At 38.3% G+C, this 25,985-nt stretch overlaps 1 protein-coding gene across 1 annotated transcript in view; it reads right to left on the minus strand.

Moving 5' to 3' along the window:
* Positions 1-25,985, minus strand: part of LOC121731150 (neuropeptide FF receptor 2-like) — a 106,525-nt gene continuing 80,540 nt past the window's right edge. Inside the window, exons 6-9 of the mRNA XM_042120506.1 lie at positions 10,388-10,556; positions 1,870-1,985; positions 526-606; positions 1-174 (exon numbers count right to left, since the gene is read on the minus strand). Of these exons, the coding sequence (XP_041976440.1) occupies positions 1-174; positions 526-606; positions 1,870-1,985; positions 10,388-10,556 (540 nt within the window). The remainder of the gene's footprint in view (positions 175-525; positions 607-1,869; positions 1,986-10,387; positions 10,557-25,985) is intronic.

A 25,985-nucleotide genomic window follows, 5' to 3' on the forward strand; every position in this document is an offset into this window, starting at 1 on the left:
CTAACGCTTATAGTCAACGTGTCCATGGCGCTGTAGCATCTCGACGGAGAGTGTATGCGCAGGCGCAGTGCGGCGGGAGGAACGGGTCACGTGACTCAGTTGCGTCGCTCGCGGCTCTATTCCGCGAGCGACGGGCAGGCCGTGCACGTGGCCGTTGTAGCGTAGGGTGTTCATCTGTGAGAGAGAGAATCTTGATGAATGTCTTATGAAAGAGAAGGTAGATCGTATTATTCTTGACGGGCAAGTACTTTGGGCCTCCGCTAGCTAGGCGAACACCCATCGTGAACGTCCGCGGTGGACTAATATAATTACATTTATTATTTTATTGACACGCGCCGTCCGTTCCTAAGTTCCTATGCTTTTTATAATTAGGGGGCAAAGTCAACTGATAAAAAGCAAATACTGTCGCCCATGGACACTCGCAACATCAGAAGTTGCAGGTGTGTTGCCGGCCTTAAATCCTTAAGCGGTACTTCCAAAGTTACTTTTGCTTTAAAACTATCTACTTTATGTCACAGGAATTACCTGCAAGTAGCACCGCTTATGCGGCTCATGATATAAGTCGTAGTCACTGGACGATCCGTCAGGCTTCTTAGTGCAGCGCCACTGTAAAAAAAGTATTCTTATAACGGTGTACCTTGAATATCATCAAAAATGTATTTATAGGTAGATGGCATATCTACATAATTTAGTCAGATAATATCAATCTCAGCCAAAGATCACGACTAAGGCTTCTTCTTCGAACGGCACTCGTCGACGGCACGCCTCGATGGCAGTCGGCGGCAGTTGACGACACGCGTTGATGGCAGTCGCTGCATTTATTTTCATTATTTTTTTTTACACTTGTCTCGTGCCGTTGAGGCATGCCGTCGACAAGTGCCGTTCATCTGTAAGCGCTCTTACACTAAGTACTCACATACGGTTTTTCTCGATCGAGCAATAACGTCGAGCAAAACCCGTGGCTCGGACTTTCGTCCACACATTCAGAATTGCTCGATAGTTTTATTCTAAATCGATATAATACATCGATATAAATTTTATTTAATTCCATTAAGCCGGCTCGATGCGAGCGTTTGAGCTGTCAGTTTTGCGGTCCACACGATTTGGAGTAAAACTATCTAGCAAAACCGCATGTGAGTACTTGGCATTACCACAGAATATATTATATTAGTTGTACCAAGCATTACATAGAATTGACGTAACTCGACCAGTAAACGCAGATTCTTCAACTGCCTTTGAATTAATTTATCTGATAGTTACTTCAAGCTGATGTTAAGATAATTAAAAAAAAACTACTGCAGGCTTCTTGTTTTTGTAGCCGCCTTTGAATAGATTAAAATAAAACGAGCAGTCTTCCGCTTGTTTGCGAAAGTATTTATAGTGAAGACTTAATGAAACTTAAACAGAATAAGGTATTAGCAGTCTAGAGACTAGACTCTAGCGTTATAGACTTAGGCTGGGCTTGAGATGTTTTTAAGATGTAATATTATGCTTGTCGTCAATATATTTCCTCTTCATTGCTTACGTCATATTATTGTTCTACCACAAAATTAAGCCTTACTCAAAATTAGCGAAGTACCTGTATAGTGTATATTATATTATCCGGTCGCAAAACAAAAAAAGCCTTCCACTGACTAGCATATAGTATTAATCCAATTCATTCCTTATAAATTGTATTTTTTAAATGCGCATGATGATAATTATAATCAAGGCATCAATTATTATTTTCGAAAGAAACAGGTATATTTTCCTCAATGGCCAATTTTATCTGGACCTTTGACGGAACTAACTATAATTGAACTATCGATGGCTACTCAACCAATGGAGGATTTTTTCTCTATCCTTTGACTAGACTGAACTTAATCTCACCGTGAACTTAGTCTGCTGGCAGGCGCCCCTCCCGCACAGCAGCTTCTGCACGGACCGCTGGAAGTTCCGCGTCATGAGGCAGTACACTATGGGGTTGATCGCCGAGTTCGCGTGACCTGCAATACAAATGTTTCATCAAAATCAGCTCACCCAGCTCGTCCGAATTGACGCAATAATATACGCATTTTGCACCCCTTTTAAGAGAGCAAAATCATGCACTGCCATTTGTGACTGATAAATTCACATGGCTGATAAATTCAGACTGCCATATTGTACTGAATGAATTTTATATTAAGGAAACGACTGATATACTGTGCAATGTACATTCTATAACGTCTTATTTTGCCAAGTGAATCACTTAAGCTAACCGGTTTGTGCCATGACTTAGTGTCTAAACACACTAGACCGAAGTTACGCGGCGTAAATTCCGCATAATTACGCCCGCAATGTATTTTAAATTACCGATGACACACTATTACGTCGCGTTCCGTCCGTATTTTGTATGCGTTGACGTAATCATGCGTAATTTACGCCGCGTAACTTCGGCTTAGTGTGTTTAGACTCAGTCTGTTTTGTATATAAGCTGTACTAATACTCAGTTTAAACTTAACGTTATATTATGGTAGATTGAAAGCGAAGTTAGCGTGACCTGCAAATTAACCGACGTTTTGGTTTAACCCAGTTTGAAACTTGTTAACGGCTTATAAGCTCCACTTATAGCAAATTAACTCGATAATTTTGCGGTTTAAGCTTTAAGCGGTAACCTATAAACGCATAATCCAAAAGGATAATATCACTGCAATGTTTTCATTAATATTCTAATAATATGACGTGTGCAACATGTCGGATTTTAGTCGGATTATTTACTGTATAATATGCTAGTAGTGCCCTCTGCTCTGACTTTTGCGTAATATCCCTATTTATGTTTGCCGTGACGTCTCCAATGATGTTCGGTCCGTACTAGTTGAATATTTAACTTCTAATCCTAAGTATTATTGCCCATCGAACTGATAATTCACTTTTTACACTAAATAATGCAGAACAAAGCAAAGATTTTATTAACACAAGGTATACCTTTGCATACACCGCGCGAGTTTGTACACAAAACACAATTTGTCAGAATTGCGACAAAAGCAATTTAGCAATTTCAGCACTCGCCGAACTACAGTAATTATCCGATAAGACCAAAAAGCTATCTAGAACGTAGATCTAAATCCTAGGTAGATCTATAAACCAAATACTAATTTATAGTGGCTATTTACATAGGTTTTTTTTATGAAATTAGGGGGCAAACGAGCAAACGGGTCACCTGATGGAAAGCAACTTCCGTCGCCCATGGACACTCGCAGTATCAGAAGAGCTGCAGGTACGTTGCCGGCCTTTTAAGAGGGAATAAGGTAATAGGGGAGGATAGGGATGGGAAGGAAAGGGAATAGGGGAGGGTAGGGAAGGGAATAGGGTAGGGGATTAGGCCAAATTTAATAACGGCTCATTACATCCAGAAGAAAACGACACTGCGCCTGAGGGTCGAGCGTCTGCCGTCTCGCCACAAGGTTAACTTTAGCTCCTTTGTGGTGAGAGTACCGACGAATCTTCTGTCGAATTTCGAGGCGCCGGAGTTCTGGCCGTTGGATGTAGTCTATTGGAGGTTCCGGGGGAGACTCCGGAACGAAGCGAGTCACGTCGCCGGCAAAATGTGACAATGTTAGTTTTTAAGTATATATAAAATATGTATGTTAGTTTTAAGGTATTTACTATATAATTATATGTATGTTAGATTTAAGGTATTTGTTATATGGGCCTCTGATGCCTGAATTAAATGATTTGATTTGATTTGATTAGAATAGTGATATTTATTTCGTGTCACTTTTATTTCCTGCGAGTATAAATTGAACTTCGTCCGTTAAGCGTTCGGCTCCGAAAGTTAGATTAACGATATTAGTTCCAACCAGGGTATATTACAGTTGCCGAATACTTTTCAACATCATCACCTCGAATGTCAAAAACTTTGGTAGTAAATACATTAAACTATCTTTTTTATTTCCACTTAAGAAAATCCTTATAGATATTAAAAATGCTACAGTCTGTCTGTCTGTTATCTCTTCATGCTTAAACCGCTGAACAGATTTTGCTGAAATTTGGTGTGGAGTACTCAGAGTCCCGCAAAGAACATAAAATACTTTTTCATTCCGGAAAATGTACAGTTCCCACACGATAAACGAATTTTTGGCGGGCGTCATCTAGTCATATATATATATATATATATATATATATACGCGAGTGAAAGACTTTGTATACCTTTTGACGAAAAATGGGGTAACGTAGGTAAATGAAATTTTGTACAGTTATAGTTTATATGGTGAAGGAGTGCATTGAGCTAATATTATTTTGAAATTATGCTTTTATCATAAAAGAAACATTACACACACTAGGAACGATGACAGATTTTTGAGTGACAAGCCTGTACAAACGAATTATACAATATTAATATTGTTATAATTAAATCAATAAAGATGATCGCATATTTATCAGCACGTACGCGCCGAAAGCGCCTACGGAGATGCCGAAATTTACCGTTTTCAGAGCCTTATAACTCATAATTTGAAAGCTATAAAATTATAATAAAAATACAGCAATAATCTTAGTATATCAACATTCCTCTTCACATTATTAATTTCCTATTTTTGTTTATTGTACTCATGATATCAGCTTCCAAAGTAATACCAATTTATTTCAATTCAAGCATATTTTCATTATCTCCCTAGTATTTACAAATTACTTTTATTTGAAACACACGCCAATAAACCCAGTTTGAATTTTTTAAATTTTGAACTAAGATAAGTTAAAAAAATATATTTTTGGTGCGATCTCAGCGATGCGGCAAATGTATGGTCAAGGTCGTTTGCTTGGTGGATGGACTTAAATAATGTGAAACGTCGCACATTCGTCCGCACCGTACGTGCCGCATTTCGTGACTATGCGGTGCGCTCGGAAAACTGTGCGAACAGCTTGATAACGATTTTCCTAAGTAAATTTTCTATAGTGACGGGTCTCAACAAATTACTTTTAAATTCTCTGACCATCGTTTTTATTCTATATTGTCCATTGTTGTAATCTAAAATAAAGTATATTAAACAACAATAAAGATTACCTAAAGAAGCTTAGAGATAATCCTTAGAAGAAAAAGCAAAGTGAGAGATTTAATAAGGAGGTTTTATCATAGAGCCAGTACAAATTAATCTTTCTGCGTACGTTACTATGGCAACATTTCGATTTTTGCGGCAATAGACCGCGACCGGTACAAAATTTAAATAAAATGTCACTTTATTTACTAGGCTATAAGGTTTATTTTACTCTACGCCACTACAAAGAAGCAGCGGCATCGCTCGCTAGACTTAAGAAACGCTTACACGGGCAATAATTACGGCAATAATTGTTCGGCGACACAAATGGAGCGATCTGGAGCAATTTATTTCATATCGTTCAATGTCATATCGCTCAAATATTCGATGGCCACATCACTCAATATTGTATTGCGCAATATTGCTACATGTTGCCACAAATTGCTTGATGTAGTAGTGACGTCAAAGTTGACGAGAATTGACTGGAGTTGAGCAATTTTAGTTGCACACCTATAGTATAAGCGCACCATAATGTCGGTAGAAATTAAAACCTGTAGCCTAGCTGTTCACAAAGTGGCATTTTATTTCAATTTTTGTCCGTCGCGTACGCTTGCCGCGAGGATCGAAAAGACACCTTAATACTTCTTTTCTTCTATTGTTAAATACTTATAAAAGATGCAATCAAAATAAATAATTTAGGTAACCAGTCAAAATGTTTCAAATTATTAAAAATGATTTGCAGAATATTCGTGTAATTTTTAGTTAATGTTTCTGAACATAAATAAAATACAAAAGCACATTTTTGAAGATTTGTTAAATCTGAAGTTGTTGAGGGCCGCATTGTAAAAATGTCAAAGATTTCAAACCAACGAATTCGAAAGTAAGGATGGGCCGCTTCAAGCATTTCGTGTTAATTAATACCTTTTTTTTACATGGGGAAATGTATTACGCATCCCCGGTGGATTGGGGACATCGGCCGAGTTATGTGGGACTCTCCGGGGAACTACCTACTAAAACCCCATGGTGATCCACTCACCGCTTAGGCAAAGTTATGGGCACGATCAACCCACCGCAACTTTACCAACGGTTGTCTGTGTCAGACCCATCAAAACATGCAGGCTTTTCTAGGTCGCCTCGCGAGGTGGCCTAGAAAAGCCCACACGGTGGCCGCGATGTGCAGGAGCACCATGCGCATCACGGCTCTCTCTGGAACTCGGTGTAATGGGCGGCGGTGTCACCACACTACCACCCAGAGTATCCTAGCTAAGAAAAGGCGCTGCGGCCACTCTGTGGTGCGCGTCTTCTCCTCGGCCGTCTCAAGGGGTCGAACGCCTCCCGTTCTCTCCTGCGCTCGGCCTCCTCCTTTGCAGTGATGACACCCTGGGCAAAGTCATTCACCGCCTGCCACTCAATGTCGCTGCTCAACATTGCCTGGATTATTGCTGGCAGGGAGAGGTCCACTCCAATGGCAGCCGTAAGGGCCGCGCGGTGTTCCGTCCAAGATGGACAGGTCGACAACGTGTGTTCAGCCGGGTCCATTTCGTTAAGGCAGTGATGACACCTTGTGTCACTCTCTCTCCTCGCGATCTGGCACAGGTAACGACCAAAGCAGCCGTGCCCGGTCAGCATCTGTGTCAGATGGAAGGAGAGTGCTCCGTGTCTCCGTTTTACCCACTCTTAAATAGTGGGCGGATTGCTTCTATCAGAGCGACGCTTACCAGCCGTTCCTGCAAACGCTCCGCCCAAAGGTCTAACGACCTCTCGCTCGCCTCAGCCCTCCACCGACGGACGACGTCCGGGAGGTAGTTGCTGCCCCCGCGCGAAGCGCTGCGCAACGCCAATAAACGTCGGCAAGAGCTTCTGCGTCGATGTCCCACGGGACACTCCCAGCGAGTAGGCATGCCACATCGTGGGAGATGGTACTATACCCACGCACCGCTCGCGCCGCCATCACTCTTTGCAACCGCCCTAGTATAAGCCTGTTGACGGCCGACAGTCTCCCAGCCCAAATCAGAGCTCCGTACATGGACATGGAGCGGATAACGCCCATGTACAATTAATACCTTTATTATACGTGGGAGAGCCATGCTTCGGCACAAATGGGTCGGGTCGACCGGAGAAATACCACGTTCTCACAGAAAACCGGCGTGAAACAGCGCTTGCGCTGTGTTTCGCCGAGTGAGTGAGTTTACCGGAGGCCCAATCCCCTACCCTATTCCCTTCCCTACCCTGCCCTATTCCCTTCCCATCCCTACCCTCCCCTATTACCCTATTCCCTCTTAAAAGGCCGGCAACGCACCTGTAGCTCTTCTGATGCTGCGAGTGTCTTGCGAAGTTGCTTTCCATCAGGTGACCCGTTTGCTCGTTTGCCCCCTTATCTCATAAAAAAAAACCTTAATTCTGTACTTTCTGGAAGGTCAGATTTTCCTCCGTCTCTTATTATTTAGTTGTAATAGTTTTGAGTGCTACATAATAGGACACATGTGGATGAAGCGGTTAATTTACAGTATAAAAACGTAGTTTTCATAAATTGATTCTTTAGGGCGGGAAAATGATTTGAAATAAAAAAATGTGTATTTTATTATGTATAGCTATTATGTATAGCCAGATGATGAAATAGGTAAATTATAAGGTTTGTTCAAGTTTTATGGAAAAAAATGAGTAGGTAATAATTAATATGATAAAAATAATGTAATAATGTATTGAGATTTTTAAACGTAATGTTAGGGATCTCAGAAGCCCGAAATAAATGATTTTATTTTATTTTTTATTTATTGATTTTATGTTGTAAAATTTTAATTAGGTACACAGTTCATTCACTCATGTCTTCAATTATTAATTTGAACTCATTGCAGAGATGCGTAGCAATAAGGAGGTCGTCGGAACGGAATAATGATACAATAATAACATTGCCAAAACACCCCGTCCCACAATACAATTATGGCGCTTCGGTGCCTGTTCTTACGGTAGAAAATAATATTATATTATGTAAAATTGTAAAGATTTGTATAGAGAGATGATTGACTCGCGAGGGACTGAAGTAGGAAGTAATATTTTCTATTAAATATTTACAGAGAAGAATATTTTCTGTAATTATTAAATTTCGTCGTTAATTTATTATTCCGTTTTAAATCATTAATTAAGCCAAAACTAGGTGCTTTTATTTAAATATCTGACTGTTGAATAAATTAACGGGGAAAATAATTACTACAAGTGCAGAGGAAATTAATTTAAAATATAATATAATGAACACAATTACAATAATTTGATTACGCTTAATTATAAAATTACAATGTAGAGACTATAAAAAATGTTTTATTTCCAAATATGTTCGAAAGTAACTGTTTCTCTACTCTTTCTGGAAAGCCTACGACGCGTACCGAAAATTACCATGCAAAACATAATATTATGCAGAAGCAGACTGCAAAAAAGTCTCCCAAACTGCACTATTTAGGAGCTTAACTTTAACCCGGCGTCATGGGGGCAGAAAAGTGTTACACGGACGTTGGAGTGGGTCTCACATACCCGTGTGTTAGATATCAAAATTAGTCCAACCTTTTATAATAATCAATTTATTTTATATGTTTATATTAAGTTCATTATGTATTTATATGAATTAATGAAACAAAAATATATTATATAATTTTTAACCATATTTAATAGAGCTTTAAAAAAAGAACGACAAATGTCAACAAAATATTTCTCCTTTACTTAAATGTTACTCTATTACTTATTAACAATCAGTTTTAATTTTTTAATGGCACTTATTTAGGGAATACTAAAATATTTTTATAAAAAAATAACATATAATCACATCTAATCATTATCTTTGACACAGAAAGTTACAACATGTTCTAAGCAAATGTGTTTGGTGCAAGTTGCAACTTTCGCAAGTGTAATAATTATTCGTTTTACGGTCTTTTTTTGGCTTCTTTACCGGAGGTTCCCCTGAAGATTCACCAACAAATTTTTCAATAGGCGTCTTGTACCAAATTGTATCGTCTTGGTCAAGAACTGGCCGATTCAGGTGTACAATGTTCTTCTGACAATCGATTTCTACCCGCAAGCGAAGACAGTGGAATCATCGTCAGAGATATCTTGCTCTGTGTCACTAGGATTACTACGTTTACTCAAGTGATCTTCTGCTTCGCATATTTCCTGGTCTGACGAGAGAATCAGAGTCCGAGTTCCGACTCTTGTAAAATTGAAAGAATGCGTTGTCGTTCTGCCTCTTCTCGATCCATTTTGAGATTAACCTATCAAGCGCCATAAGATCACAGGTGATCGCGACAGCAATAGAATAACAATAGATTTCCAAGAATCCACAATCAAAAGATTAAAATACTTCAAGTACCTACAAAAAACGCAAAAAAAGTAATTAAGGAAGTACCTCCAAAAAATAAAATACATTTAACTATAAATCATCTAATTTTATTGTAAAATACAACAAAAATACAAAAATAAAATGTTAAAAACACTGATAATTTTTAAAATAATGTCTACGTAAGATGTCCCGAAATTGTTACACTGATTGCGGGGATGGGTCTCACATACCTTATGCAACTTTGGACCCCTGTTACTACCGCTGCGGCCGTCGCAGGACTAACGCGTTACCTGTGACTCATAGACCAACTCAACAGCACCAGCTATTAAAAAATTTGGCAACGCCGAACGCATGGTAACTGAATTACAAGTGAAATAAAAAGTTATGGGTCTCACAGACCCAACCCCCATGACGCCGGGTTAAAACTATGTGAGTTTTGGTTTTAGGCGTAAGAAGTTGCATCTTTTGCCTACATTTGTGCATGATAACGAATATCTAATGGTGAACAATCTATCAATATAACACATTAAAAACTCTGTCACCACAATTTTAGGAAAATAATACAAAAACACAAATCTTTCACATTCCCGGCAAAAGTCCAAACCTGGTCTTTCTTTGCACAAATATTACATGAACCCAACTGAATTACATTATTGTTAGTATATAGAGAGGGCCGTCGTTAGCCTAGTGGGTAAACCTTTGGTTCGCACTCGAGATGGTGCATGTTCGATCCCGGGTGGAGGCGAGTACCAATGAGACATTTTCAGATCTCAAGTACATAGTACGGACACTCATACGGTGAAGAAAAACATCGTGGGGAAACCCGCACATAGTTGGGCCTAAACGTATTCATTCCCCTGGACTAGGCCGACTCTGCCGCAAGAATGCCGTATGTGCTTGGGCTACCGTACGGGTATTTAAAATCTTGTAGTAGGCGCTACAGTATTAGAAGAGTGGTTACTTCGCTCTGAAAATTCTTAATAATCATCCACAAAATTCTTAATTTCATCGAATGAAAGCTCCCGGAACAGATGCAAATGCCTAGTTTCAGTATATAGAGTAAAAATCTCACCAATAAACAGCGCGTACGGCAGATAGTCGCTTAGATCTGTGGGACTGAGCAGGTTGATGTCCAGCAACAGCTGGAGTATGTTGTATGGCAGCCAGCACAGCGCGAATAGCACGGCCAGCAGCAGCAGCAACCAGGCGACTCGCTTGCGCTCCTTCATCAGACGCAGACCCTGGAAAATGGACCTTTTTAGTATAGAAATAAGGTTAAAAATACCGCGAGAGAAAGAAAGCCAGTAATTCCAAAAATACAAAGATACAGAATTTTTTTATTTTTCCGGAAAAGATGTAAGAAAGGCATAAAACGATTTATTATGTATTTAAGAACTCTGTCAACCTAATTATGTCGACCGAGACTTGTTGAATGTCACTTTTATTATTTTGGGGATAAGGTCAAACAATCGAGTTATTGATAGGTACTATCTTATTTTAAGAATCTATACAAAGGAATACACGTTATAAAACTAACATTTGTTGAACTTCTCAGATTCTCATAATATATAGTCCCCAGTACACGGAACTAATCTTTTTCTGATACATACAAATTTACCACTTTGTGAGTGCCTTGTTTACAATGAGTCCGACAAACTTTTCTATGCGAAAAATTTTGGCGCTGCTGCGTTTTCGAATGCTTGACTCCTTGAATTGTCGATATGACATCACCATGGCTCCTCGTACATACAACTTTAATTTTTTGGAATTTTATTGATAGAGTTAATTTAAAAACTGTGGTCAACTTGTCCGACAAGAATGACGCTGCGTCTGGAGTGTCCGACACTCCAAAGATGTCGCTATGACGTCACTATGACTCTTCGTACATACAACTTTAATTTTTTCAAATTTGTTTAATAAAGTTAATTTAAAAACGATGGTCAACTTGTCCGACAAGAATCACGCTGCGTATGGAGAGTCCGACACTCCAAAGATGTTGATATTACGTCACTATGGCTCTTCGTACATACAACTTTAATTTTATTCAAATTTGTTTAATAAAGTTAATGTAAAAACTGTGGTCAACTTGTCCGACAAGAATCACGCTGCATATTGGAGTTTCGACCAGCCCAAAAATGTTAATGTGACGTCATTATGTCTCCCCGTACATGCAACTTTAAATTTAGTAGTTTTCGATTTAAAATAAAGTAGGGTAAATGACTAGTGATTGGACAGTGCCAGTCATTGGAAAAACACAAAAACACAATATTTATTAAGGTTGCTTTAATTAAAAACAGCCTTTTTTTAAAGTAATAGAACGCCTGATTTTAAAGAAAAACAGGCAGTTTTTTAAACACACTTAGTAAATATTATAGAGGGGAAGGGGAAGAGAAAGCCCTTCAATATTTAAATAATTGGATAAGTGCGAGTCGGACTCGCGCACGAAGGGTTCCGTACCATTATAGAGCAAAATTAGGCCATAAATTGTGTTTTTTTTGTATGGGAGCCCCCATTAATTTTTAATTTTATGTAAATTTTATTATTAAATATTAAAGTAAACATATAATTAAGGATTTTGTGAAAAATTAAAGTACCTACCTGTTGTCATCTTCTGTATATATAAAACTCAAAGGTGACTGACTGATTGACATAGTGATCTATCAACGCACAGCCCAAACAACTGGACAGATTGGGCTGAAATTTGGCACGCAGGTAGATGTTATAACGTAGGCATCCGCTAAGAAAGGATTTTGATATATTCCAACCCCAAGGGGTTCAAATAGGGGATGAAAGTTTGTATATAATAATACTTCTTAACGCGAGTGAAGCCGCGGACAAAAGCTCGTTGTTAATATAGAGCAAAAAAATTTTTTTTTTTTTTTAATAAGGGGGAAAACAAGCAAACGGGTCACCTGATGGAAAGAAACTTCTATCGCCCATGGACACTCGCAGCATCAGAAGAGCTGCAGGTGCGTTGCCGGCCTTTTATGAGGGAATAGGGTAATAGGGGAGGGTAGGGATGGGAAGGGAAGGGAATAGGGGAGAGTAAGGAAGGGAAGGGAATAGGGGAGAGTAAGGAAGGGAATAGGGTAGGGGATTGGGCCCCCGGTAAACTCACTCACTCGGCGAAACACAGCGCAAGCGCTGTTTCACGCCGGTGAGTGAGGTTCTGTGAGAACGTGGTATTTCTCCGGTCGAGCCAGCCCATTTGTGCTGAAGCATGGCTCTCCGTATATTTTTTTCTTATTTGTTGTTATAGGGGCAACAGATATACATAATCTGTGAAAATTTCAAATCTGTAGCTATTACCTTTCTTGAGTTACAGCCTGAAGACACACAGACGGACATACAACGAAGTCTTAGTAATAGGGTCCCATTTTTACCCTTTGCGTACGGAACCCTAAAAAACCGGCCAAGTGCGAGTTGAACTCACCTATTGAAGGGTTCCGCAGCAGAAATAAGGTTTATTTCTATGAAATTACATAAAAGGTTTTTGATCAATTTTCTATATTTCAGTTGTTGATGAATAAATATATATAATAATAATAATGAAAGTTAAATGAAGGTTTACAATTAATGACGTATAAAAAAACTACTAACTAGATATTATCTCGTTCGTGATTTTTTTTTCATTTTCTTGTCGGACTGACTATTTAACTCAATATATTTGTCGGACAAGTTGATATAAGTATTTACAATAACATTATCTATCATTGCTATTTTTGTCCGACATGTATGTACGAAGAGCCATGTCAGTCCATACGCAGCGTGATTCTTGTCGGACAAGTTGACCATAGTTTTTAGATTAACTTTATTAAACAAATTTGAAAAAATTAAAGTTGTATGTACGAAGAGTCATAGTGACGTCATAGCGACATCTTTGGAGTGTCGGACACTCCAGACGCAGCGTGATTCTTGTCGGACAAGTTGACCACAGTTTTTAAATTAACTTTCTTAAACAAATTCCAAAAAATAAAAGTTGTATGCGTACATACAACTTTTATTTTAGAAGCCATGGTGATGTCATATCGACAATTCAAGGATTCAAGCATTCGAAAACGCAGCAGCGCCGAAATTTTTCGCATAGAAAAGTTTGTCGGACTCATCGTAAACAAGGCACTCACAAAGTGGTAAATTTGTATGTATCAGAAAAAAGTTAGTTCCGTGTACTGGGGACTAATAGTCTTATTAGATTTTCAAAACTGTTAGACGACAATATTTCATATGAAAACACAATATTATATGCTATTAATAAAATTATAATGAAAGTTTATGAAACGTGTTTGTAATCAGTTTGTGTCAGCTTGTCCACCCGCAAGTCGCAACTCGAGACCTGTCAGTGCTAATAAGCTTCGGCGTAGAGCTCCTATTGCGTAGAGCTGCTACGGCGTAGAGATGCTACAGCGTAGAGCTGCTACGGCGTATAGCTTCTACGACGTAGAGCTGCTACGGCGTATAGCTTCTACGACGAAGAGATGCTACGACGTAGAGATGCTACAATATAGAGATGCTACGGCGTAGAGAATCTAAGGCGTAGAGATGCTACGGCGTAGGGCTGCAACAATGTAAAGATGTTAGGACCAACGCTAAAACTCATGCGGGCGCACGCTTGCGTGTGTATACTGTATAGTGAAAAATAGTATGGGCAGTGCAGGCGCGTGCGATGGAGCGCGGACGCGGACGATGGACTGTCACAGGCGCGGCGGACGCCGGGCACACGACGCGGGTGCACGCTTTTCGCAATCGACGTTGCTTCCGTTGACGTTTTTTTGCCAATTTTTTTTTATGAAATAAAGGGGCAAACGAGCAAACGGGTTACCTGATGGAAAGCAACTTACGTCGCCCATGGACACTCGCAGCATCAGAAGAGTTGCAGGTGCGTTGCCGGCCTTTTAAGAGGGAATAGGGTAATAGGGGAGGGTAGGGATGGGAAGAGAAGGGAATAGGGGAGGGTAGGGAAGGTAATAGGGTAGGGGATTGGGCCTCCGGTAAATAATAAATTAGTGAATCGTTAATGGTAATCTACTCGACACAACTGTACACGCTCGAGATAAAAATTATACTAGCAGCGCTAAATGAGGTGGGCGCACGCGACGGGTACCCGCTCGCGGATTCGTGGCCCGCGGCTGTCTTCCGACGCGTGCGCCCGCGCCCGCTCCCGCCCGTGTTGTAGCGTGGGTCCTAACGGCGCGGGTGGGCGTAAATATTGCTTTGGCGTAGAGACGCTAAGGCGTATAGATGGTACAATGTGGATATGCTACGACGCAGATAAAATACGTTAATTAAATAGAAAAAAAAATTTATACGTTAATTAAATAAAAAATATGTTTCGAAGGCGAAGCAAATTTTTTTTTCTAATATTTATTATGCGTGCGAGAGCCATGTTTCGGCACGAAATAACACGTTCCCACAGAAAACCGACGTGAAACAGCGCTTGCGCTGTGTTTCGCCGAGTGAGTGAGTTTACCGGAGGCCCAATTCCCTTCCCTATCCTCCCCTATTCTCTTCTCTTCCCATCCCTACCCTCCCCTATTACCCTATTCCCTCTTAACAGGCCGGCAACGCACCTGCAGTTCTTCTGATGCTGCGAGTGTCCATGGGCGACGGAAGTTGCTTTCCATTAGGTGACCCGTTTGCTTGTTTGCCCCCTTCTTTCATAAAAAAAAAATCTCTAGACGCTTCACACTACGTCAGTCTGGCCCCGTGCTAAGTACCTAAAGGATTTGTGTTACAGGTACCAGACAACGGAAACATATTTAATACTTTTTACTATACATATATTTAAGATTTTTTTTTGTTAGATACACATACTATATCATTTTCCCGACCCCTCCATATCCCATGTAGAACCAGTGTTAGAATGAACCTTTCCCTTCCACCACATCGTTCCAACTTTTATTCTTACTCATTCACTGTTCATGCAGTCAGATTGTGGAACTCACTTCCTCATGCTGTTCGCGATTGCCCCACTATCAGTTTATTCAAAAAAAAGTTAAAAGAGCACTATCTTCAAGAATCCATTTAAATACCGTTATTAAAGAAAGAAAGAAAGAAGAAAGAAAGAAAGAAACTTTATTTGGTAAAACAGTAAAATATATACAATACAAATAATCAATAACATTTCAAATACAAGTCTTACCAAATCGGCGCCTACTCAGCATATGTTGCGAAACACAGTATATAATATTAATATAATATTAAATAACAATATTTAACATTATGCCTAAGCATTTGACTAAGTCTATAAAGCAAAACTGTAACATAAAACTATTTCAAAACTAAATAGAGTACATTTCAGAGTGTAGCTCATACGCAGATGCCAGATAGCTACTTATTGTATGCCTATACTCTACCCGCTTTTGTTATAACAAACAAACAACAACATTTGTATTAAAAGACTAAAATAAAAAAAATCTGTTAAATTTTATGAGAAGAATATTATATTTTGTTACATATGACATTAGGTACATTATAATGTGGAATATTTTTGTTCGTTTAAGAGGTAATCGCGCAGTTTGCGTTTGAACGTGATAATTGACAAGCAGCTTCTGATAGGGGGAGGAATATTGTTCCAGCATTTCGTAGCCATATATTTGAAACTACCGCGGAAAGAAGACTTAGTGAACGACGGGTATATAAGAAGGTCGGAAAATCGTACATCTCGCTTAGAAAAGTTTAATTTTTCGTATAAATATTTAGGTTTATGAGATTTGATAACACCAAATAGTAGAGAGGCAAAGTGAAGTGTTCGTCGGTTTTCCATTTTTAGAATATTGGCTTTGTTGATGAAAGGGGTGACGTGAGCTCGGCGAGGAACTGAGAAACAGAAGCGGGTGCATGCATTTTGGACACGTTGAAGAATACTTTTGCTTCTGGAGAGAATACAGCCACTAATTACAGTATCAGCATAATTTAATTTGGATAATATCAGGGTTTCACAAATTTTAATTCTAAGGTCTTCGGTGAGATATTGACGGATAGGGTAAATTACTTTTAGACGATAGAAACAGTTTTTGACAACCTGTAGAATGTATTAAATATACATACAGTATTTATGCATTATAGGCGAATTATTTTGTATTTATTTCAAATAGTATGGTATTATAAATTAGTTATTCTGGTTATAATGCTGTTTTATTATTATTTTTTTAGTATGTAGATCTAAAAGACTTTTTTTCGTATTTTCTCTTCTCATCTCATCGTAATTTATATATACAATATCTTTCAGACTAAAAATTATCAAACTATAATTACCTTAGTTATATTTAATAATTATGTCTAGGTCTAGATAAAAAAAACGTTATTTATTACTACTGTTATTTTTGTCTAATTGTTTATATTTATTTTATTATTTTAAAATTATGAGAAATTAATATTTGCATGCTAACTATTTATTAGTGAATTGTGCTGAAACTGTTATACCTATCACTTTTGTCATCTTTTTAATAACCACATTTTGAGCAAATAAAATAGAGCAAATAATGATTATGATAATTAGTTACTTTCAGTCATATTTTAGGTTTTATTTGTACAATTGTTTTTTTTTTAATGTATGAACGAAATGAAATGAGAATAAAAATGTTTGTTGTTCTCACCACAATACACAATACTATTACAATTAATTGTAGATATAATTAGTACAATTATTTTGTGGGAGACTGGTGCATAAGCCATTCATAGCCTGTATTTCAGGACACCAGAATTCCATCTTACATAACAAAAAAAACAAATAACACATTTTTATCAAGCATTTCGTATTTTTAGTAGTTAATAGTTAGAGATTAAGAGTTATTAAGTGGTGTGTGTGAGAGCGCGCGTGTGTGAGTGTGAATGTGTGTGTGTGTGTGTGTGTGTGTGCGTGTGTGTGTGTGTGTGTGTGTGTATCATTCTCAACCTTGTTTAGTGTTAGTAGCCATTCAGTCAACTTTTTTTTGCACTAGTGCCTACAAAAATCCACCAAAACATAGAAAACTGAAACATTTTGTGCAATTGGCGGCACTTCCGGCTTGAGTTTAGATCATAAAATTAATATACCTAACGGAGTAGAGAAACAAAGGCCTAAGCAAGAGAGATGTCACTATCAGTAACTCTGCGTGGTAAAAAGAGACGTGTGATACATGACAGCAGCGCCCTTTTCTTGACGTCCAGTCGGCACGTGCCGCACGTTGACAATTTAATCTCATAGAATTCACGTTCAATCATGATTGTGTAAGTGTATACGTACACATATTTTTCACACAGATGAAAACCAATTTCGGTTTCGTTTCACAGCTCGAGATTGTTGCTCTATTCCGCTAGGTATATTAACTTTATGGTTTAGATGCGCTAATCACTGAGCCACAGAACTCGGATCAATGTCCCTGATAATATGAAATTATGTACTATCATGAGAGACATTGGTCCATAGTAAGATGGAAAACCTTTTTTTCTTATTTGCGCAGGGGAAACCCTTTATGGGGCAACCTGAAGCATTCCCCTCGGCACCGGGACTAGCTAAGCCGGGCAGGTTTCCATACTTTCCCGGAGCCCCGGATTAGACGGAAGTTTAGAGGTCCGCGTAACGACGCCTCCGCTTTCCCGTCCTACGCCGGCGGAGCGGAACGGAGGATGGATCATCCTCTCTTTCTACGAAACCGTCCTTTCGCAGAAAGAGACCACCGCCTGCTAGGCCTCATCACTCTCGAACATGCAACGAACCATGCTCGAGAGCGAGAGGTCCCGCCCAAGCACCGCCATGAGATCATGGCGCTGCACGGCCCAACTATCGCACACTTCGAGGGTGTGCTGGGCCGTGTGCTCCGCAGCGCCACAATCATGGCAGCCTGGCGTTGGCTCCCTTATGGCAACCTTTACACAAGTACGCACCGAAACATCCATGTCCGGTGAGTACCTGTGTAAGGCGGAAGGTGACTGGTTTTTTCTTGCGACTCATCCATGCCGCTAGAACTGGTCGCAGAGCCAGAGCAGAACGTTGACCGTACTGGGCCTACACCAGGTCCTCACCCCACCTTCTCAACAGCTACTGCTCTCCCAGCCTTCAGACCCGCCGGAGCTCCTTCCATTGCAGGCCTCCGGCCCGCGACCTCCTCTCTGAAACGAGGAGGTGCAACTCGGCGAAGACCCTTGCAACCAGCTCTCACGGCAGGTCACCCGCCAGGGCAGTAGCTGCCGCCCAGGAGACCGTACGAAAATGGAAAGTCTGCGTTATTTGGTCGAAACATGTCACGTCAATAGTATGATTTTTAGATTAGATTAGATTAGATTCAGAGATGCGAGTGGCATCTCTAAATTACTTAAGTCCACCAACTTCGATGGTACTATATCATAGGCAGATCCACCTACGTCATTTAGTCGGATTTTAGTCGTGATCTGTAGGTTGGGTTTGACATACCGCGAACAAATTGCATAAGTCCGCCATCTGCGTGTGAATATTTTTTTTTCGATGATACATCGCTTTAGTAAACATTTTATACATTACAAGCTGTCCCGGCAAACGTTGCTTTGCCATAACATAAAGTACCTATTTCGCCCATATTATTTTATTGAAGTGATTAAATGTTACCATGGCAACGTCCATCGCTATCCCGTCGCACACACAATGGTTGCTGACAGTCTCGAGTTGTAATAATTTACTATTATATATTCAACAAATGCACTTATCAATATAAAAAGTACCCAGTAGCCGATTCTCAGACCCACTGAATATCCATATTCCATATAAAATTTGGTAAAAATCAGTAAAGCCGTTTCGGAAAAGTACGGAGACTAACATTGTGACACGAGAATTTTATATATAAGATTATTTTATAACAACAATGAAAAATGTTGACGGCTAATATGAGAGGGGTTAACGAGGGGAAGGGGGAAGAGGGGGGGGAGGTATCAAAACCGCGAGTCACCAGAGATAATTGAATTCCATCAAAACAGGATAACCGCGGTCCGCGCCCACGCAGGGGCATGAAAGTCATTATTTTTTATTTAAGTACATTTAATTATTATTAATTATATAACAGTCTGTCTGTTACTAATTCAAGAATAGATCGCTGAAACAATTTATATGTATGAAAGTACTTTGATTTTTCAGTAAAGTATATTTGGTACCGTTGCTCAAAGCCTGATTAATTCATAATTCGAAGAATTTCTCTAAATAACTTTTAGATCAGATTTTAATCTGATGCAAAAAATATTTGCAGAGAAGTACAGAGAAGTATTATTCTTGTTTATATGAAGTGTATGAACTGTAATATATGAGTGTAATAATAATATGTTATATTATATACCTTGTACGATCCATATCGTACATCAAGCATTTAAGGGTTTTTAAGGAGTCAGCGTTTGGGACACGCTCGCATAATAATTACTTATTTTATTAAAACTAGAGATCGCCCAATGGTCGAAATTCAACCTAAACTTTCAACGACATTAGGACTACTGCGTTTATTTTAAAAAAAATATTGACTTTATCATATTTTTTTTCAAATTTCAACTCTCGTATCTAATGGCGGCTCTCGACATAGGCGAACGCGTTGGCCAACGCGTCTGCAGACGCGTTGGCCAACGCGTTCGCCTATGTCGAGAGCCGCCATAAGACTCAGCTGATCTCAGACTGGCCGTGTAAGCATTGTCTAATAAAGAGTATAATTCGTATGTATTGGTTTGTCACTCGAAAATCTGTCATCTTTTTGAGTGTGCGTATTGTAATGTGTGTAATGTTTTATTTGTTAAAAAAATGTGTGATAAAAGCATAATTTCAAAATAATATTAGCTCGATGCACTCCTTCACCATATAAACTATAACTGTGCAAAATTTCATTCACCTAAGTTTCCCCATTTTTCGTCAAAAGGGATACAAAGTTTTTTGCTTGCGTATAAATATATAAATTAGTTCGCATCGATCAATCAAGGCGATCGCGCGTGTTCGCACACCCGGGTCATTTGAAAAAATCATGATATATTTCGCAATATATTATAGTTTATAATATTATTATTTTGGCAGCGTCTATTATGATTTTTTTTTCACTTTATTAACTACTTCAACTTCATCCGCTTTGAATTTATAGATCCCTTTTAACTTTAACAATAATTGTTATTAACTTAATATTATAAATAAATAAATAAAATCTTTATTCCTTTTTTATGACACATAATATTACGTGAATTGATTGAAAAAAAAAAAGTAATTTAACAAAAATATATTATTTTCAATTTTTTTATACTTATCGAATTTACATTAGATTGAAGAGTTTGGACTTGTAGAGTTATTAAATGAAAACGACTTGTCTCCTCCGGTGCATCTTTATTAATAATTAATCTCACTTAAAATTATTACTTAGCTTATTTTACTTGGGTGGTACAATAATTATTAAGAAGTTACTCCACAATATTCGAAACAACGTTGGACGCATTGGGAAATAAGCATAAAGTTAATGTCATACATTAAGCTATACCAATACTATACTATAATATAATAAAGCATAGTATTAGAATATACTAAGATATAATTAACACACTTCAAGATAATGCAAATTTATTGCGCTACAAAAAATATCTTTCCTGGGAAATATAATGTGCAAAGCGTCAATAGGTAGCAGACATACGGACTGAATATCATAATAGTTAATATACTGACACACTTTCACAATTACAAGTGAAAAATTGATTTGAACTTTCAATTGACCAATTTGAAAAACCCTTATTTCTGATGTTTACCTTTTTCTTCGTATACAGAATATTTTGTAACTATAACTTTTTTATAAAAGATATTCTGTGTACGATTAAACTGCGCGCGTTCAAAGGGGTGCAGCAAAGATCACAGAGCAGAGAAGTGACAGACAATATGGCGCCAGGCTTCGTAGCTTAAAGGCTGTGTATTTCAAAATTGATACCCTTTTTTTATGAAATAAGGGGGCAAACGAGCAAACGGGTCACCTGATGGAAAGCAACTTCCGTCGCCTCAGGACGGACACTCGCAGCATCAGAAGAGCTTCAGGTGCGTTTCCGGCCTTTTAAGAGGGAATATGGTAATAGGGGAGGGTAGGGATGGGAAGAGAAGGGAATTATAGGGGAGGGTAGGGAAGGGAAATAGGGTATAGGGCCTCCGGTAAACTCACTCACTCGGCGAAACACAGCGCAAGCGCTGTTTCACGCCGGTTTTCTGTAAGAACGTGGTATTTCTACGGTTGAGCCGGCCCATTCGTGCCGAAGCATGGCTCTCCCACGTATAAAACACGATAGCTACGTGAAAAAGTATGGCAACATAGTATATTAATTGCTACGTGAATAAATGAATAAATAAAGCAACATTGCGTATTGCCATGTGAATAGATATAACAACATAGCATATTGCTACGTGAAAAGACACAGCAACATAGCATATTGCTTTGTGAATAGACGAGCGGCCATTGCTCTGTCGCAAAACCAAATAAGTTGAACATGCATCGCCATAACTTCTGTCCTAACGAACTGAAATTCTTTACACGCTACTTCAACAATTTCCGATGCCTGATAACAACAAAACTTTCCCATTTCATTTGAAGAGTCTATTGAAGATTTTCAATAATACTCTCTGTAAATCTTTATCGCCACTAGAAACGTAAAGAATGTAGCTATTGCGTCATGTTTTCATTTTATTACGTGCTGGAAGTTGCCAGTTACTTTGACAGAAATTCGATTGTCGCGAACCGTACATTTCGCTGGAATAAAGATGTAATAATCCTTTGCCATAGTTCACTATAAATCTGTACGAAATGTTTTCAAAATTAGACCTGCGGGGCTAAAATGGTAACTTTTAGCAATTCCTCTCAATCAATTCAGCGACGATATTACGAGCAATATCGTCGGTGATTCATCTAATTTTGTAAAATAAAGTCCTACGTCAATGGCTGTTCAATTCATTAGCAGATTCATAATTGAAACTGTATTGCCATTCTGAAAAACATGAAAACGAACATGACCGGTTTTTTTTCTACATTTATTTATGATTTTATGAATGATCCACGAAATATTTGATATAATTGTTATATTTTATGTATTAAACTGTACATTTATTGTATAGGTATTTCAATATTAGATAGAGAAGTATCCTAAGCATATGCTACTAAAAAGTAAGATTTTGCACCAAGGTATGCTATGGTTCCGAAGATACTAAGAGAACTCCGGATTCCTTATAGATAAAAGTTTGGGGGTTCCGGCGTTATTTTACGAAGAAAGCATATTATTATGCTACTATGTAAATTACATTCATCATCATCATCATCACTACCATCACACCACAGACCAATTATACATAAGACTCTTGAATCCCATAAAAAACAGCGTGTCTGCAGTTTTTAGTTCTCATCTGAACGGTAGATGGCGTTGAGTGTATCAAATTAGCCTAACAAATAAAAAATACAATAAATAAATGCACCATCTAGTAGACTATTTTTAAAACACGTTCACAAACTGCAAAATTCTCCCAAAGATGTCGCTGATTAATTTTAATCGGAAATGACATTTATTAAAGCTTTATTAACTCTTTTAGTTTTTGGCTCTTTTAAAATGTCTATATTTTTTTATAAATATAGATACTAAAAAAAAAAAAATTTTAATTCCGTCGGCGGGATTCAAACCCGCGACTCCCGTCTTGAGCTACCAATGCGCTCATCCATCTGTTTTTCTGACATTATGTATTTCTATTGCCGCTATAATACTAAATACTAAAAACAAAATAAATTAAATTTTTAAGGCGGGCTATATGAAGCTTCACTCTGCATCCTCTATCAATTGTATCACGGAGAGTGCTCTGAGGAATTGTTCGGAATCATACCTCCTGTAACTTTTCGCCATCGCCCCACGTGAAAAATATACTTACCATCCTCATCACCTTGATGAGTGGCAGTCTTCCACCGTGCATTTTTCGCGTAACTTTCTGCCGCGCACTGTAAAACTCTGGAATGAACTGTCACCAGCAGTATTTCCGGACCTATACGACCTGCAAACCTTCAAGAAGAGAGCGTATTCCCTCTTAAAAGGCCGGCAACGCCCCTGCAGCTCTTCTGATGTTGCGAGTGTCAATGGGCGACGGTAGTTGCTTTCCATCAATTAACTCACGACTCACAAAATTACGCTCGTTTGGCCTCACCCTAAGGGTTCCTTGTTGACTACGGAACCCTAAAATATGCGTCATGTCGATTTTTTTTAATGAAAAGGGGGCAAACGAGCAAACGGGTCACGGCTCACGGTTCACTGAATAATTGAATTAATCAACAATCTTGCACGTAAATAAATAGTACGAGCACACCCGCGTGCACTGTGCAGTGTTCGCTGTAAATAAAAACAAGTATGACATGTCCGTGTTCACGTGGAATGGCGCGTTATTTCAAACACGGTACAAGACGGTAAGTATAGATGTCCGCATCTGGCACAGTAAAATTTAATACAGACAGACAGACGGCCCGACAGACCGAAACTATAAGGGTTCCTTGTTGACTACGGAACCCTAAAAAGTAGGTAAGCACAAATCTTGCGAAAAAACTTTGGTGCTCGAAGTTGGGCTTTGACTGAGATTTCGTGCGTCTACTAACATGAACGGAAGGTGTCGCGTCGAACTGGCATCGTTGCATACCAAAAATTACCGTTAAAATATCAGTATTAATAACGTTATTTTTATACCTATAGGTATCTAAAAATGTTACCCACAGACTTGTATGAATATTAACGAAATGTGTCGCGTCGAACTGGCAACGTCGCATACCAGAAAATAACGATATTTTTACCGGTAATAATAACGGCATTTTTAAACTATATTTAAATGTTATGTTACCTACTAGATATCGTTAAAAATATCGTTAAGCTACCCTTATAAAAATAACGGTACGTAACGGGTAATTTTTCTAGTAATCGATAACGTTATGAAGCCATGCTATATGCTGGCAACATTTTTTACTTTAGTCATGTTTGTATACAAACTTCCAAGTTTTGAAACCGACTTTGTAATTTTAAATTTCTTTAATTAAACAATTTCTGTATTACGACATAAGAATAGTTCTAAGATCAAAGATGACGTTTATAGTAACATTTGAGATTCTGCTATTTGACAGAAAACAATTCGGATTTATTGGACCATTTTTACGACTTTTCATAGAAAAATGTCAAACAAATGAATTGCTCAGTACGAATCATTAAATGAATTGCACGTTAAGAGAAGTTTAAAAATGAATCGTAAATACCATTGTATGATTCAACTAAGCTGTTAATTAATTTTTAGCCCCGCTGAGCTACGGGGCTAAAAATATGGTCACATTTAGCAATTCCTCTCAATCAATTCAGCAAATGAATTGTCAAAACTGTCAAACAAACGAATGTCAAATTAGTACGAATTACTAGACATGAATTGCTAAGCAGAGTGACCATTTTGCGATTTAAAAAAAAACATATTATGATTCATAATATTATGATTCTCCAAAGCGACCATTTTAACCCCGCTGTAGCTTAGAATCAAATAAATAAACGAATCTTTTCTCATTACAATGATAAAGTGCTAGAAAATTAAAACGCGCTTAGGTGGTTGTGTTTTTGTTCAGACTACAATTAATTAAAAATGGGATGGTATTAACTCATTCACCACTTTTGACCAGAAATAAAAATTATAATATAATTTAGCCAACCCACATTAAATAACAACAAAAGATATTGCCGAGTGCCAAATATAAAATACTAGCTGTCCCGGCAAACGTTGCTCTGCCAGTTTTCCCTGTTTTCTTGCTTTTCTCTTGAAGTTTTTTCTGATTTTTTTTCTATAAGCCTAACGGAGCCCGGGACCTTTCCAACGAATGCAAGAAATCGATTCGTGCGTTCTGGAGTTATAGCGTCAGGAAGGAAAACCCGACTTATTTTTATTATATCACAAAATATTGTTCACCGGTCACCACATTTTCCGTCGACTGCTAAGAATAAACTGATAATAATTCAGGAATATTTGAACGAGGGTCAGGGAATGATAATATTTCGGGGTACAACGACGTTACTCACCGATTGTGTTTTTGAATATTCACATTATTAATAGTTTAGATTGACGACCTGGTTCAGTGGTTGAGCGTGTTGGTAGCTCAAGCTGGGGGTCGCGGGTTCGAATCCCGCCAACGGAACAAAAAGTTTTCAAAGTTCCTGGGTCATGGATGTGTATTAAATATGTGCATCATAATATAATAAAAATCTTAAATATTATAATATATTGTATAGTTTATAGGTATTAAATATATTTTCGTTGTCTGGTACCCATAACATAAGTCCTTCATGTACTTATCATGAGGCCAGACCGACGTGGTGTGAAGCGCCCGTAGATATTATTATTATTAAAAAAAATTTCAAAAGAAAACTTTATGAATGGCTTCCGGATAAATTTTTTTGTGAAGGTAAAGACAATCTTGAAGTGGGTGCTTAATTCTGACTTGTGTAAGGCATCCATTACACGGTAGGTTTAGCTGCCAGTTTTACAGTCATGACTGTGATTGTTGAATAACCTACCGTGTAATACAGTGACTGATGGTTGCATGAAATTGATTGACGAAAATCTGGATATCTTGATTTTTGCTTCATGCAACCATCAGTCACGAATTTTGAGTGAGTGTTGTCACATCTGACAAAATAGGAAAACGACTACCTTTGAAAATGTTGGCTTTGACTGACAT

The sequence above is a fragment of the Aricia agestis genome, chromosome 10 (genome assembly GCF_905147365.1).
Source record: "Aricia agestis chromosome 10, ilAriAges1.1, whole genome shotgun sequence".
Classification (NCBI taxonomy): domain Eukaryota; kingdom Metazoa; phylum Arthropoda; class Insecta; order Lepidoptera; family Lycaenidae; genus Aricia; species Aricia agestis.